This window comes from Peromyscus californicus, unplaced genomic scaffold (assembly GCF_007827085.1).
Source record: "Peromyscus californicus insignis strain IS unplaced genomic scaffold, ASM782708v3 Scaffold_13__1_contigs__length_99412109, whole genome shotgun sequence".
NCBI classification, from domain to species: Eukaryota; Metazoa; Chordata; class Mammalia; order Rodentia; family Cricetidae; genus Peromyscus; species Peromyscus californicus.
This window is the reverse complement of record NW_026294424.1, coordinates 12,437,338-12,453,253: the sequence shown is the minus strand read 5'-3', so window position 1 is coordinate 12,453,253 and position 15,916 is coordinate 12,437,338. Positions and strand designations below refer to the sequence as shown.

The following is a 15,916-nucleotide window of genomic DNA, read 5'->3' as shown; positions in this document are numbered from 1 at the left end:
TTCCTCACTCATTCCTTGCTCTTTCTTCTTTTCCAGATTTCTCCTTCTATTTATTCTCTCTGCCTGCCAGCCCCACTTATCCTTTCTCCTGCCTCACTATTGGCCATTGAGTCCTTTATTATACCATCAGGTATCTTAGACAGGCACAGTAACACAGAGTTAACAAATGCAACATGAAAGAATGCAACATATTTTTGCATCATTAAACAAATGTTCCACAGCATAAACAAATGTAACATTTCTTAAAATGATATTCTACAACAAACCACCACATGTCAAAGAGAGCACACAAGCCCTCCTTCTCTGAGTGAAGCAGGCCTGCGTCACCCAGGCACTAAGCAGATAAGGAGGCACTGCTGGGCCCAAAGGATTAGACTTAAGGAAGTATCCAGAAGACCCCAAGCCAACCTGACATTCCAGCCACATTTTCTGATTCTTGTCAACCCAGAAATGTCCCTCTGTGAGCATTGATGTCTTTTAAAACCTAATTTCAGGTTCCTACTGAGCACAAGACAGTTTCTTTTTGCTGTTGGGAACACAATGTGGGAAAAGATAAGGAGTTGGCGCTCAGAGCTCTCCTCATCTGGATTGGTGAGTGGAGGCCCATGCCAGCACTAAACAAAGTACACAGTAGAATACTTAGACATCAAATGGTTAAACATAGCATCAAACTCTGATTCCCAGGAGCACCCAGCACCCGCTGATCATCTGACTGGAAAAGGTCACTCTACTACAAAAATAGTGAACACTCAGAACTGTCCCAAGATAAAGCCCAAGTGTTTACCTTATTTCTGGAAAAACACTGCCACTATTCCAACTTCTCAAGGACTCTAGCTTTTAATTGATGTGGATGGGCCCCATATAAAAATCACACTCTAATTCAGTATAAGTTGGAGCCCCTGGGTGGGATTCCTAAGTATTTGTACAAGTTAATAAGAAAGGAAGCTACCATTCAGGGTCTCATTAGCTGGTAATCTTTGGCATTTGACAGTGTTCTCAGTAACTTAGGCCCACAATTGGCTAGTACGTATTTAAAAACTATCTTGCCAAGGTGATGGCTTTGTTAGGGGAAGGGGTCCTGGTTTAAGGGACCCCTTTGGCCAATGATTCATCAAGATATCATGCACTCCAAGGAAACAGCATTTTCCAGACATAAGAGGACTGATGCATATTTTGAACTCACAGAGACTGGGACAGCATACCTAAGACCTGCTCAAACACAAACCAGACAAAAATCCCAGCACTGAGAAGTGTACATAAAGCCCCATCCCTAGCCAATAAACTATTTGCAATTGATACCTGCTGAGAAAGAGAAAATCAATTTTCACCAATAGAATGCCACTGAATATATCAACCACACTCCAGTGCAGGGTCTATGCTCAGGAGTAGTTGGTCAACACAAAAGGGTCTCCATGTTTTTGGTTTTGTACCTTTTATTTTATATTGTTTTGTTTGGGTATTTTTGTATTATTGGACTTTTTGTTTGTTTAGATTTTCATTTTAAGAGGGGGTGACAAGGATGTAAGGGAGAAAAAGAATACAAAGTTGGTTGGATAAGGAGGTGGGAAGGATCTGGTAGGAATTAGAGGATAGAAAATGATCAAAATACACTGTATAAATAAAATGATTTGCAGTGGGAGTAGAAGGGAGTCAAGGGAAGATATTGGGGGCAAATATGATAAAGTATATTATATACATGTATAAAATGTCATAATTAAATTCATTGTTATGAATAATTAATATTTGCTAATAAAAATAAAGAAACAAAAAACTATCTTTCCAAAACATAGATGATAGAAAAGTGATACACAATAAACTGATGGATGGATCAGTAGATGACTAGGTGGGGGATGGATAAACAGATGGACAGATGGATAGATGGGTGGGTGGATGGATGGACAGATTATAGATGAGAGGGGTGATTAAATAGATAAATAGACAGACAGACACATGGTAGATAGATAGATAGATAGATAAATAGATAGATAGATAGATAGAGATAGAGAGATAGGCAAATGGATCTACAGACAAACTGACAGAGACAATCTGAGAGCACTTGCCAATTCCCCTGGTGTAAACACCCTACTTCCCACAAACATGATGTCACTGAACACAGAGCCAGGAAGCCCTGCTTAGTAGCAAGCACACAGTACCACCATCATGCAGATGACATGAATGAAAATGATCTCAGGACAGAGGCAGTAAAATATGTAAAAATAAACTAGGAATCTATGTGTCCCAAGTACTTGTTGCTTTTGCTTTTAGCATATTTATTTAATCGTGTGTCTATAGTTTGAATTGTAATGGTGCAAATGATTAACCATCACTTGTAAAACCCCTAAGACTCTAACAAGCAACTCTCATAGATGAGTACCAGCCAAGCTCTGCATGCTGCAAGTTTTGCAGGGCTCATTCCCATTGTGACCGCACAGCAGAGTTCCTTTGGTTCTCAGGACCAAGCTGCAACTACCTTGCCTGAGCCAACTGCTTTGCCTGGGCTGTGATGAATGCAAAATGCTCTGAAACATAAAAGGAGACAAACCTGGTAGTGGTGATGTACCAGAGTGACTCCTCGAAGAGCAGATAAGATTAGGTGCCTCATCCCATCTCCTTTGCAACTCAGCATAGCACACAGAATATCCTTAGTCAGGGAAGGGTTTTCTGCCAGAAGAAGCAGAAGTTAATAAACAGTTCTCTTTCGACCAGCCCAATCTCAGAAAATTGTTCTTCAAAGATTCAAAATGATCCAAATTCCTAAATATTTCTTAAATCATCAAGATGCACAGGCAAATAAAGGTGAAACTGCACCTTTTGAAACATTTTGATTTTTAATGTATATGTAGTAACTACGATCTTAATAAAATACACTGCCTTTCTATACACACATTTAGATAGTGTAAAATAACTAAAACAAGGTAATTGGCTGTGGTGGTTTGAAAGAGAATGCCCCCATCAACTCAAATGTTGGAATGGTTAGCCCCCAATTGGTGGAACTGTTTGAGAAGGATTAGGGGATGTGGCCTCATTGGAAGAGGTGTGTCACTGGGAGTTGACTTTAAGGCTTCAAAAGTCCATAGCATTCCCAGTTAGCTCTCTCTGCTTTGTTGTTGTGTCTCAGGATGGGAGTGCTCAGCTACTGCTCCAGTGCCATTCCTGCCTGCTGCCATGCTCCCTGGCATGATGGTCACAGACTTTAACCCTCTGAAACTGTAAGCCCCAAAGAATCTTTCTTCTCTAAGTGACCTTGGTCATAGTTTCTTATCACAGTAATAGAAAGTAGCTGATCCATAACTAGCTGTGACCTCAAGTATGTATTGTTTCTTGGTACTGAGAACATTCAGAGACCTCTCCCATAGCTGTTCTGAAACACCCAACTGGCTGTGGTAGCCTCCTGGAGTAAACCAGTAGTAGAAACTCCACTGCAGTTTCTGTAAGAATCTTGTAAGTTGTTCCTTGTATCCAACTGCCTCTCTGTCCCTGACAGACACCCTGGCTCTGCAGCCTCTGGTCCCCACCCTTCTACTGCTCATTTCACTAAGTCAACATTAGAGCTTCCACATATGTGAGTATGCAGTGTTGGGTTTTCAATGTCTGGCTTCTTCATTTAACATAATGTCTGGAAGTTCCATTCATGTTGCTGCAAATGACAGAAACTCATTCTTTAAAAGGCCATTATGTATAAATATTATATTCTCTTTATACATTAATGTTATGCTTTTTAAGTCTAAAATGTAAATAAAAACTTGTCTGGGCTAAATTAATTGAATATAAATCAATTTACAACCTCTGCCCACCCCCTCAACACATCTTCTCTTCCTATGCCCCTGTAGGTGGAATTCCCACTCACTGGTCCTTCTCACATGATTTCTGGGATATCCATTCACACTGGTTTGCACAATTTCTTGCCCATTATCCTAGCATGATTATAATCATTTCACTCTTCCATTCTCAGAACGCTCTTGTGGGAGTATGAATTATATTTGTTGGCTTCCCCATCCTCCACATCAATCTAGTCACATGGGGAAACATCCTTGGCATTCTGTAGCTAGAGTTTTCCTGCCTGGCCCACAGTCAGAACAAATCTCTCTCACCTGCCAGTCCCACAGCCTCTCAAACCCAACCAAGTAAACACAGAGACTTATATTGGTTTCAAACTGTATGGCCGTGGCAGGCTTCTTGCTAACTGTTCTTACAGCTTAAATTAATCCATTTCCATAAATCTATACCTTGCCACATGGCTCGTGGCTTACCGGCATCTTCACATGCTGTTTCTCATCATGGTGGCTGGCAGTGTCTCTCTGACTCAGCCTTCCACTTCCCAGCTTTATTCTCCTCCTTGTCCCGCCTACACTTCCTGCCTAGCCAATGGCCAATCAGTATTTTATTTATTGACTAATCAGCAACACATTTGCCATACAGAACATCCCACAGCACTTCCCCCATTTTTTTTTTTTCAAAAAGGAAGGTTTTAACCTTAACAAAGTAAAATTACATGTAATTTGGGAATTTGGGCGTAGCTTCTCTTACTACTTCCTGCTGGAGGGGGGGCGCTGTATCTTATGGGGATACAAAGAAAATTTTAGAATTATAGAATAGTCCATGAGGGTGTATCATCTGAGCCAGTTGCCTTCAAACCATTCTGGATGTTGGATCATCTGGGCCATGGTGTCATCAGAGACCTTTCAGGGGGTCTTGGCTGGTCAAACCTGATGTATCTTATTCTGGAACAAATCCATAGCCTTTGGCTTTCTGTGGGAACAAAAGCAGAGTCTCCTTTCCAAAGTAACATATCCTTATATCCAAATTTTGAAGTCAAGGCACCTTTAAAATATACATTTTGGCATAACTCAACAGCTTTTACAATCAAATATTTTTCTGCAGTTAAAAATCCCAAAGACAACACAATGCAGATTCTCTGTGTAATATCCATTTTTACGTGGCTTATTTTCTATATTAATTTTACTGTCTCTTTAAAGACTTTATTTTTTAAAACTATGTATTTGTTTATATAACTGTATATATCACCTTTTTTGTCTCTTTCAAGCCTATGTATTTTTACATACATTTTAAACTATTACATCTGAATCTGTCTTATTGTGAATCTATTGCTTTAAGCTGCAGCAGCTGTGGCTGCTGGCTCCGCCCACCTCAGCTTCCCAAAATGGCTACGTTTACCACCAGCTCTGGGAGCTATCGTGGGTCTATGCTTTTTATCCAAGCAGCGTGTAGCCCAGAAACCTCTTTTTTTTTTGTTTTGTACTAGAAAAGGCTAAATCCACAACACAGCTTAATGTGCCACTTGCAGAGGCCTCATTCCCGCCATACAGCAGGTCGAGCGCGCACTCTAGGAACCCACCAGTAGCTCAAACAGGCAGCTGCCGCTCATTTGAGAGAGACAATTAGGAACTGTTTTTAGCTCCGTTTTAGAATCTTTTCTCAGGTTTTTAGGTGGAAACTCTTGCCACCACGTTGGACGCCATTTGTAGCTTGAGTTTTCCTGCCTGGCCCACAGTCAGAACAAATTTCTCTCACCTGCCAGTCCCACAGCCTCTCAAACCCAACCAAGTAAACACAGAGACTTATATTGGTTTCAAACTGTATGGCCGTGGCAGGCTTCTTGCTAACTGTTCTTACAGCTTAAATTAATCCATTTCCATAAATCTATACCTTGCCACATGGCTCGTGGCTTACCGGCATCTTCACATGCTGTTTCTCATCATGGTGGCTGGCAGTGTCTCTCTGACTCAGCCTTCCACTTCCCAGCTTTATTCTCCTCCTTGTCCCGCCTACACTTCCTGCCTAGCCAATGGCCAATTAGTATTTTATTTATTGACTAATCAGCAACACATTTGCCATACAGAACATCCCACAGCAGCATTCCCTTGGTCAGTCTTCACACCTCCACTCTACTTTCTAAAAGCTCTAGATTCTGGGTCTCCATCCAGCACCCTACCTGGTCACACCCAGGAAATTAGCAGACTTCTGGCAGGTACTGGCCACATCTTTCCCACCCCTGCCATCTATAATCTGCCTTGAGATCAAAAATAGCTTGTCGGTTATAGAAATCTGGAATGTTCCATGTTGTACCCCAGGTTCTTCTCAGCGACTGGTCACCTCTGCCTCCTGATCACTCATAATCTATGTTCTTCATGCCCCCATCCCCACCTCATGCCTTTCTCAGGGGACTTCTGCCTCCTTCTAACTAGACACTTCTTAGAACTCAGCTTCACCCTTCCTTCAACTCCCTTCCCTTTTCTCCTTCCCTCAACTCCCTTCCCTTTTCTCCTTCCCTTCCCTTCCCTTCCCTTCCTGTCCCTTCCCATCCCTTCCCCTCCATTCCCTTCCTTTCCCTGGCTGTCCAGGGACCTGTGAACAGTGTCAAGAGGGTTACCCCTGCTTTCAGATACTCTTGGCATTTAGCACATGACTAAGCGCCTTCCAGATGCTGGGTCATGATATAAAACAAGGTATATTTTTAGGAATAACTAAACTTGTTAATTTTTCAAATAGCAACAGTCCTTAAAATTAAAAAAAAAAAAAACAATTTTAGTCTGGGCAGTATACCAAGAGAAGAAATCCAAACCAAACAGGACCCACTCTATCCCAGCATGGTCATACACCACTGCAATCCCAGCATCCAGGATGCTGAGGCAGGAGGATCACAAATTTATTGCCATCCTAAACCACATAAGGAGACACTGTCTTCCCAACAAAGAAAGAAAATGAAAAGATGAATGGGAAGGGAAGGGTGGCCTTTCTTCAAAGTTAGATCACGATGATGCGCTTATGAGAAGAGGTGCCAGCCTTCTGGTCACCTGGCCTCTCTCTGGCCCTGTTGTACAGCCAACCCTCAAGGCATCACCACAAGAACATCTAGCAGTCTTGACCTTAGCAACAGCTCAGTTGTCACCTGGATCCTCTGCCCTCCAGGGTGCCCTCTTCCTCCACCTCACTTTGCTTCTTAAAGCCTCACTCTAGTCCCTTCTACCTGCACTTGTTCCTCTTCTGACCTTGAAGACATATTAGATATCTGTCTTGGCTTCCCAGATCTGCTACCTTTCTCTAGATCTCCACATTGTTCCCTAAGCCCTATAGGCTCCACCTATCTCCTCGGCAGGAGAGGTGTATGTGCATGTGTGTGTGTGTGTGTGTGTGTGTGTGTGTGTGTGTGTGTGTGTGTGTATGTGTGTGTGTGTGTGTGTGCATGTGCTTGCGTGTGTGCATGTGTGTGTATTCCTATGTATGGTGGTGCATATGGAGCCCAGGTGGATGTTGGGTGTCTTTGTCAATCCCATATCCATCTTTTTCTTTTCTGAGACAATGGTTTTCACTGAACATCGAGCTAACGGACTAGAGTTATTCCTAGCAAGCTCTGGAGATCTCCTTGTCACTGCCCTTCCCCAGCACGAGGATTACAAGCCCTCACCACCACAACCAACTCTCACATAAGTGCTGGAGATCTGAACTTAAGCCTCATGCTCACATAGCAAGTACTTGGCCCGCTCAGCCCTGTCTCCATCCCTGACCTTGAACTCTTCTTTCCAAGCATGACTCATGCTCTCTGTTCCTCGGTTCACTAATTAGTGAGATGAGAACATGATATGAGTGGATGCCTGGTGACATTTTGTTCCCCTTCCGTGAACTTAGCAGGCTCTGCTATGATCACTGCTGTCATATTTAACACCAGAAGGGACAGAAAAAAATGATACTGAACTTAACTCTGCAATCAATGACAGTAACAACTCCAACAGCGGGGCTCCTTGTGTGATGGAAGACCTATCTGCCTGTCCAGGTCCACTGTACCTCCTACTTTCCTGGATGAGAGCCTGCTGGTTCCACCCTGGTCTCCTACTCTACAAAACAGGGTCTGCTCTAAGGAGGAATGCGAGGCAGCACTTTCCACAACAGCCGTGCCTGAGTGAAATAGAAACACTAAAAATTAATTTCCTAACATCACTTCATGTGTTATATTAATTTAGCATCTGTGATCCAGAATGGCAAAATACATAGAAATCCAGGTACCAATAAGTGTTCCCATTCACTGAAAATTCATTACTTCACCCAACTGTGAAATGTCAAAATAATTGCATCTTCAAACATGGCTGAATTTTATACGCCAGAAAAGGAAGCAGAAAGAGATTTGATTTAATGTCCCCAAGCATGCCTCCCCATGGTGAGATTTTATTGAGCGGCATGCTGTGTGCTTCCACATGTAATACTTGGTGTTTGGCAATACAGTCCACATTTATAGACATCTCCAGTGGGAAATAAAAATTTAGGTCTACAGATAGAGATAAAGCACTCCCCTACACAACAGTTCTCGGGCTTCAGTGTTCATATGTGTTCACTTTGGCCCTCTGCTCCTCAATTTTTTATGTTTCAACCCAAAAGGTTAGCCAATTCCTGGGTTTAAGGAAACATTCGAATTGGAAGAAGGAGAGCAGTGAGTAGACCAGAGCTAGTCCTGCCCATCTCTCCTGAGAGCCAGCTCTCAGTAGCCTGGGGGCTGCCTTTCCCAGCAGCAGCAGGCAGGAAGCCCCACCCTCACCAAGGAAGGAGAGCCAGAATGTGTTCAGCACATACATGTCCCCAGAAAGGGCCCTGGGAGATCACATGGGCTTACACTCTCCTCATATTTAGTCTTCTCAATTGCTCTTTGAAGTAGATGTGAGTTCACCCTCTTTGAAGCTCAAAGAGATCCTGTTGTCTGTCAGCAGGCATGAGGCCCTGAGAACTCAGTCTATTTGATAGCAAGCTCTCTCTTCTTCCAGTAGACCAGATGCCATGACGTCACTGAACAAAGTCAAGTTTAATTCTGTGCCTGCAGACACTCTGGCTGGTAATGCCTTATGGTACATGGAACTAGATTACCTTTACTTACAGTGAGGTAGCCTGGCCTCAATGTGCCCATCCTCCAGCCAGCACCCACTCAATTATCCACTCAGTCCTTTTATAAACATCAGTTGAACGTCTACCGTGCCTATGTCAGGGTTCTTGTAGACACTGGGCAACACATCAGTTAACACATAGACACATCCCTTCAGCCTTCGAGTTTCAGCTGGCATGCCTCTACTTGGGGTTTATGTCCCATGGTCTCCTCCTTTCTACCCTTAATTCTTACACACAATATCTTCCTTCAGTTATTACCACTGACAGTATCAAAAAATTGCATTTTTTTAGTTTACATTTTAAAACAAGTATTAGAAGGCTAATTCCTGCCTGAGTCTCATTTCTCCTTCCTTCCACTTGCAGACAGATGCTCTTCCACACCCCTGAATCCCAGCCATGGCCAACCACACAGGCCAGTGAGTCCACTCTGAGACCAGTGAGCCTTTCTCTCTGATGGTGGACTTTTGTGTGTATTCTTATTCCCCTCATTGGGCAAGCTAGACTCCTCTTTGGGATGCCCTCCCCAACCCCACAGCCTGTTAACTTACACCAAATAAGAGCCCAGAGTATGTAGATGGCCCTTCCAGTGTCACTTAAGCTAAGTATTACCACACAGACTGAATGCTTAGCAACACCCCACACAAACAGATGGTACACTGAGGAATTCAAGGAGGGCAACCTGAGTGTCTGAGGGCTCCTGGCTTCTATTCAGGCATTCGCTCATTCAATAAAAGAACATCTGACCAGCATCTCAGGGTCTATTTACACAGCTTTTCAATCAGAGAAAACACACTCACAACAGCACACAGGCTGAGCATCATATAAAACTGTAATCCCAGCATTTGGGAAGCTCAGGACCAGAGAGGTGAGTGCAGGTTTGGGAGGGCTATCCAGTTTGGCTAGAGCAGGAGCCACTGAGGTTGGGAAGGGTGGGCTAGATGTCCCTGGGCCTAATAGCTACGCTAAGAAACCTGTGATTTGTTTTAAATGAAAATCAGAGTCAATATATGCATCTCTCTGATAGCCAAGCTGTGATAACTGGGACAGGGCAATCATAAGTGCCTCCTCCATAGCCAGCCCACCTGCAAAGATGATGAGCACACGCAGAGCCATCATCTCCACTCTGTGCAGCATCTCCACAGCTCCCGAGGGCTTCTCCAGCTGCCGGAAAACTTGACACATCTCAAAAACACTTAGGAAAAACAGATCACGGTGTTAAAGGATAAATGTGTAACCTCTGAGCATGGCTGCCGGGTAGAAGGTTAAGTCACATGTAAGAACTGTCTCGTCACTCTACCATGCTTATTTTGCACAAACAAAGGAAAAGTGTAGGTAACTAGGCTGGACCTCCAGAAAGCTTTCTGCTTCCTACTACAGTTTGATTATTGTTGCTAATAAGCCTGGTGTCTGCTTTCTCTTCTTGCTCCATTCTTTTGAGATGCAAGAGTTGGACATTAAAGTTTATAATATGACGACAATCGTTGAAAGGATAAAGCCTGCTCCTAGTAACAGTGTAGCAGATTGAGTGAAATAAGCCAGGGACAAGATGACAAATATCAGATGTCGTCATTCATATGGAACCTAGTGAAGCTGACCTCATAAAAATTGAGAGTAGAATGTGGCTTCTAAAGGCTAGGGTGAAGATTAAGGAGAAAAGCGAGTCCCAGTTAGGAGCAAACAGTGTTGTGTTCTATGACACAGTAATACAGATGGATACAGTTAACAGTAACACCTTATAAATCTCAAAACAACTAGAAAAACTATATTTCAATGTTTGGAGGCTGGATCTGATCATTTATATATAACACATGTAACAAAGAATTACTTTGTTCACCATAAATATAGCTCAATTAAAATTAAAATAGTAATTTTTAGAAGATGTTGGCTTGTATGTATGTTGAGGTGCACACCTATAATCTCAGTGCTCAACAGACTGGCTCTCAAGAGCATGGCTAGCCTGGACTGTGTAGCAAGAGCCTATGTGAAAAAAAGAAAAGGAAAGAAGAGGAGAGGAGAGGGAAGAGAAGAGAAGAGAAGAGAAGAGAAGAGAAGAGAAGAGAAGAGAAGAGAAGGGAAGAGAAGGAAAAGAAAAGAAAAGAAAAGAAAAGAAAAAAAAAGAAAAGAAAAGAAAAGAAAAGAAAAGAAAAGAAAAGAAAAGAAAAGAAAATGAAGGAAGGAAGATGTATGGTGCAAGTTTTATCTGTGGAGAACTGAAAATCTCAGGTGAAAGCTGAGATTAGAGAACAGAGGGGGCCCAGATTACCTCTAGTTTGAAAGCAAATCCCAAGCAGAACACTACACTCAAGCATGACAGTTTAAGGATCAAAGACAATGACGAGATAAAACAGGAGGCTTTGGAAGCCAGCATTTAAAATTTGAAATAATGAGACATCTGTTTCACCAAGTGAGGACATCTTTCCAAGCCATAAAAAAATGATCGTATTCAGAGTACAGTTCTGCAGCAGCAGAACTGACAGGAAGTAGGTCAGCCTGTCTGGTGGTAAACGAGAAAGTATTTACATAACATCTCTAAGTTGCCACATGGGGCTGAGAGAAAAGCTAACAGGTAGGAACCACAGGACAGCCAACCTTACCACATCCAGGAATCACAGCTGAGACAGGGGCAGCACCCTGGGGTTCTCTACATTGAAAGACACAAATTCTCCAGCCCAAGGCAGCAGGCTAGTGCCAGAGCTGGATTTAATGACACTGGAGCTTTTAAGAGCAAGTTTCCAGCAGGGTTTGGTGGAACATACCTGTCATCCCAGCACTTTGGAGGCTGAGGCAGGATTGTGAGCTCAATGCCAGTCTTTTGACCCAACCTTTGGGGATGGAAGGGCTTAGAGGCAAAACATTCTTTAGAGCTGAGTTTCAGAAGAGCAGGAGTTTGTTGGCTGCCTGTTTTTAATCATGCGGTTAGCTACAACTGTAAGCACAATCTTGTGACTGACCTGGATATTTCGAATTCATGACTACGTTTCCGCTATTCGGTACCCGGGGCTACTGTGATTATAGGTGTGTACCACCATACCTGACTCATCACTGTTTAACAGTTCATTATGTTAGTTTTTATTGGCATATGATGACTATACATATTAGTGAGGCACAAATTAGTGCTACTGCTGTGATAATACATACAGATGCAATGGTCTATCTAGCCTCCCAAACACTATGCATATATCCAGTCCTGAAACAAGTGGCTAGAGTACAAGGCTTTTACTTTTGGAAGTTTCTAAAAATGAATCCAAATCATACTTATATGTCAAATAATGAGGCAAACAGAGAAAAGAAATTGTTGACTTGGACCATTCTGTGTGGATGGATGCTGGCTTCAGAGTGTGATGGAGATTGAAATTAAGAAAAACTGCTTACTCTGATTTGATGTAAGTACTTCTTGATTTCTACAGTAAGGAATAAATTAAGCAAAATAGGAATTAGAATACCTTTGATCAGCTTGTGGGACTCTCTGCCAGAGTTCAATCAATACAAATAATGCCTTCAGGAATTTCTGGAAGTATGACATTGGTTCAGAGCCATGAGGAATTGCCATCATGTCTTCCTTGATCCTCCCATCCTTTGCTGATGTAACATTCTGACCAGTGACTGAATTAGGAAAACTGTTGTCATCTGGGTGAAACAAAGTGTGTGTGAAATGTGTCCACTGAGTGCGGTTTGGAAGCAGCTCTTCCCTTGAAAGGACTATTCTGCTGAGACCAATCAGGACTGCCTTTGCAAGCTGATAGCGAGTGATGTTCTGGATCAATGACAGATTGGAAATTAAATCTTGGTTTAAATCATCTTCATAGTCACTGTTAATTCCGCTAGAGGCCTCTACAACTGATTCTATGGTTTTTAAAAGGTCATTTGGGTGCTGGGCAAATGTCAACAGGAGATTAAAAATGTCCCAGTTATCTTCCTTTAAGCCATTCCAAAGAGCTTTTAAGGTGAGGTCAATCACCATTTTCAAGGAAGTCTCTCTTTCTGTGCTGTTATCTGTTAGCATTCCATCCAACAAATGGATCACTTCCTGACTTCCCTCCAGTCTCGGGCCCTGAGGACGACTGGTAGAAGAAAGCTCATAAAACCTCAAGAAGTCCATTTGGTGAGTGATATTACTTAGAGGGACTAAGCAATCCAGAATCTCTTCCCACAAGTTAACAGCCTCAGTAGAAAAATTCCAAGTCCTGTTTTTAATCACCACCACGAGATGCTCCAAATCTCTCAAACTGATTTTTGTAGAAATTAAATTTTCAGCCATTTCCTCCAAAATCTCAGAAAAATCTTTGGATTGGTTGACAAACAAAAGGACACTAGATGACATGTTGAAAATATCAGAGTCCTGTGATATGTTAGATGTGACTCCAATCATCCCAAAGGCCAAGTCAAGAAATGGCATCGACAAATCCTTTGTCTTTTCAAATATGAAAGGATCTACTTTTTTCGAAGAAGTTATTTGTCTCACATGATGTTGAAAACTTTGTAACATGATGGAATACAAAGTGTCAAAGAATTTCCAGGAGTCCTCTGTACTAGAGAAGGAGAGCGCTCCCAACATTGAAGCCATCTTTCTTGAGATCTTTTTGGCTAGATTGAGAAGTCTCACCATGGAATCCACTGATAAGGCAAGATCACTCAGTTCAGCTGTGTTAGTCACCAGCATCGTTAGAGTTCTAGATATTTCTAAGGCAGATTCCAGAACGTGACTTTCTTCACCAACTCGGGAAATGGCACCAAATAACCTCATAGTTGATTCTAGTGTTTCTCTGTTTCTCAGAGGGAATGAACTATTTACAACAGAAAGCAGGTCAGTTAGCTTAGCAACCACAGTGTGTTGGAGCACAGGAGAGGAGGAGGGGCAGGCCTGAGTAGGTGAGTGTAAGAGAATGTCCATAATATTAGCCATCTCTGCAGAACTTTCTCTTACGAGGTGGAGAATGGACGTGAGATTTTGGTTGAATTTGGAGAGGTCCTCAGAATGATTGGCCTGGGAGAGAAGCTGAGTCACTACTGTAAAGAAGTCCACGTGGTCTTCAGTGTCAATGTTCACCCTGGGCTCCCCTGGATTGGTGTGAGATATACCTTTCAGGACTCCAGAGAGTTCTCTGTTGTCTAATGAAAATGCATTCTTAATAAGTTGATACAGAGTCCTGAAGCTTGAGAAAATGTTCACCATTGGGTCTTCATTCATCCAGGTAAGGAATGGATCCAGTTTCAGAATTTCAAGAATTTTATCTCTGGGGACAAAACTGAAAATATATGTATTTTTAATTTCACATCTCATAAATTAGTAATGGAAAGATTGAAACAGGGTGATATCATGATTTTCTTTGTTTTACAATAGTATCATAGAATGATGCTATTGGGTGAAGAGTTGAGATTCTAAAATAACTCCAGGCGAAGCCTGACACTTTGCTATCAAATAGTGAAGGCAGTGAAGGAGTGTCCTAAGCACTACTGTGACGATTCTTTGAAAGCAACAATCTGAAAAGCCTCACGCTTTGCTTTTGGAAAAGAGAACTAGAAAGACACTACAGTGGTTCTCTTTCTTTCCTTTGCTTCTATAAGAAGTTTATTAAGCTTTGCAAATAAGATGGATAAATTGGCTACATTAAATTTTATAATGCTCTTCAACAGTACAAACCACAAAGAAAGGAGAAGAACCAATTAGATAATTGAAGGGTGTGTGTGTGTGTGTGTGTGTGTGTGTGTGTGTGTACATTTAACTGATAAACAACTAGTATCAAAAATATGAAAAAGAAATGTCAGCAACCATCAGAGACAAACTGGGGGAACCCACAAAACCTAAAGAGAACTTGAAAAAGAAGGCCATTCTCAAAGGGCAAAAGTCTTAGTAGGCCAACTAGCACATTCTGAGGGTCTCAACTTTAAGAAAACAACATTTAAAACTAGAATGAGATTCTGCCATAGTCTCACCAGGTTCACAGATCCAAGTTCACATGAAACAGTACCAGGCATGACCAGGCATGACCAGGCATGACCAGGCATGACAAGGCTGTAGAGCCACAGGGAGCCTCACATTCTGATCAGAGTGAAAATTAAGCCAAGATCTGTGAAATTTTTATAACTGAGGTTGTGTAGATACTATATTCTACACCGGAATTCTTCTTGTGTGTGTTTAGGATACAGAAACACCTCTATTTGTCAACAATCCCCATCCATGCTCATGTTACCAACCCCAGGTAAATGCAGCAGGTCACAAACACATTGAAAGTATAAAAATAGGAAGGGAGCCAAGCAGTGGTGGTGCACACCTTTGATCCCAGCACTCAGGAGGCAGAAGCAGGTAGGTCTCTGTAAGTTTGAGGTCAGCCTGGTCTTCTACAAGGTGAGTGCTAGGATGGGCTCCAAAAGCTACACAGAGAAACTCTGTCTCAGAAAAACTAAAAAAAAAAAAAAAAAAAAAATAGGAACGGGACTTGGGAGAAAGAAGGGGTTTGGGGGGTGGGGTAACAAGAAGATGAGACACAGCAGTCTCCCTAGAGAATGATTCTTGATGTAATTAGTTAACATCTGAAAAAGTGGAAAACCTGTTTATATATCTTGTTCCGAATTTCAAAAGTACTAGCAGATTGCTCGGTCAATCTGTGATGCCTGTGATATGGCCGCTTGGCGAGGCTGAACACTAGCCTCAATATGTCCTTTCCTACAAGGGTCTGACGGGACTGGACTACAGAGGAGATTCCCTTGAACACATTGGATGGGGGTTAGTGGCCATTTTGTCACACAAATATGCCTCCTTCCAGCTACAGATTCCAAAACTAAACTAAGATGCTGCTGAGAAGGGCTTTTGCGCCAGTGTTTAACATCCCTAATGAGTTAGCTCCAGGATATTCAGAAGACAGACTGTCTTAGACGGGCCAGCCAGCGCCAGTGTTTAACATCCCTAATGAGTTAACTCCAGGATATTCAGAAGACAAACTGTCTTAAACGGGCCAGCCATAACAGTCCGTCAGAAAGGCTGTATAAGAGTCTCTGAGACCCCAGTAGCTAGGCATTCAGCTTTTGC

General features: G+C 42.3%; 1 protein-coding gene across 1 annotated transcript in view; it reads right to left on the bottom strand.

The window, feature by feature from the left end:
* Abca13 (ATP binding cassette subfamily A member 13) overlaps positions 1 to 15,916 on the bottom strand; it is a 446,515-nt gene that overhangs the window by 335,807 nt on the left and 94,792 nt on the right. The window contains exons 18-20 of the mRNA XM_052734499.1: positions 12,333 to 14,135; positions 9,972 to 10,081; positions 2,543 to 2,661 (exon numbers count right to left, since the gene is read on the bottom strand). Coding sequence (XP_052590459.1) covers positions 2,543 to 2,661; positions 9,972 to 10,081; positions 12,333 to 14,135 — 2,032 coding nt within the window. The remainder of the gene's footprint in view (positions 1 to 2,542; positions 2,662 to 9,971; positions 10,082 to 12,332; positions 14,136 to 15,916) is intronic.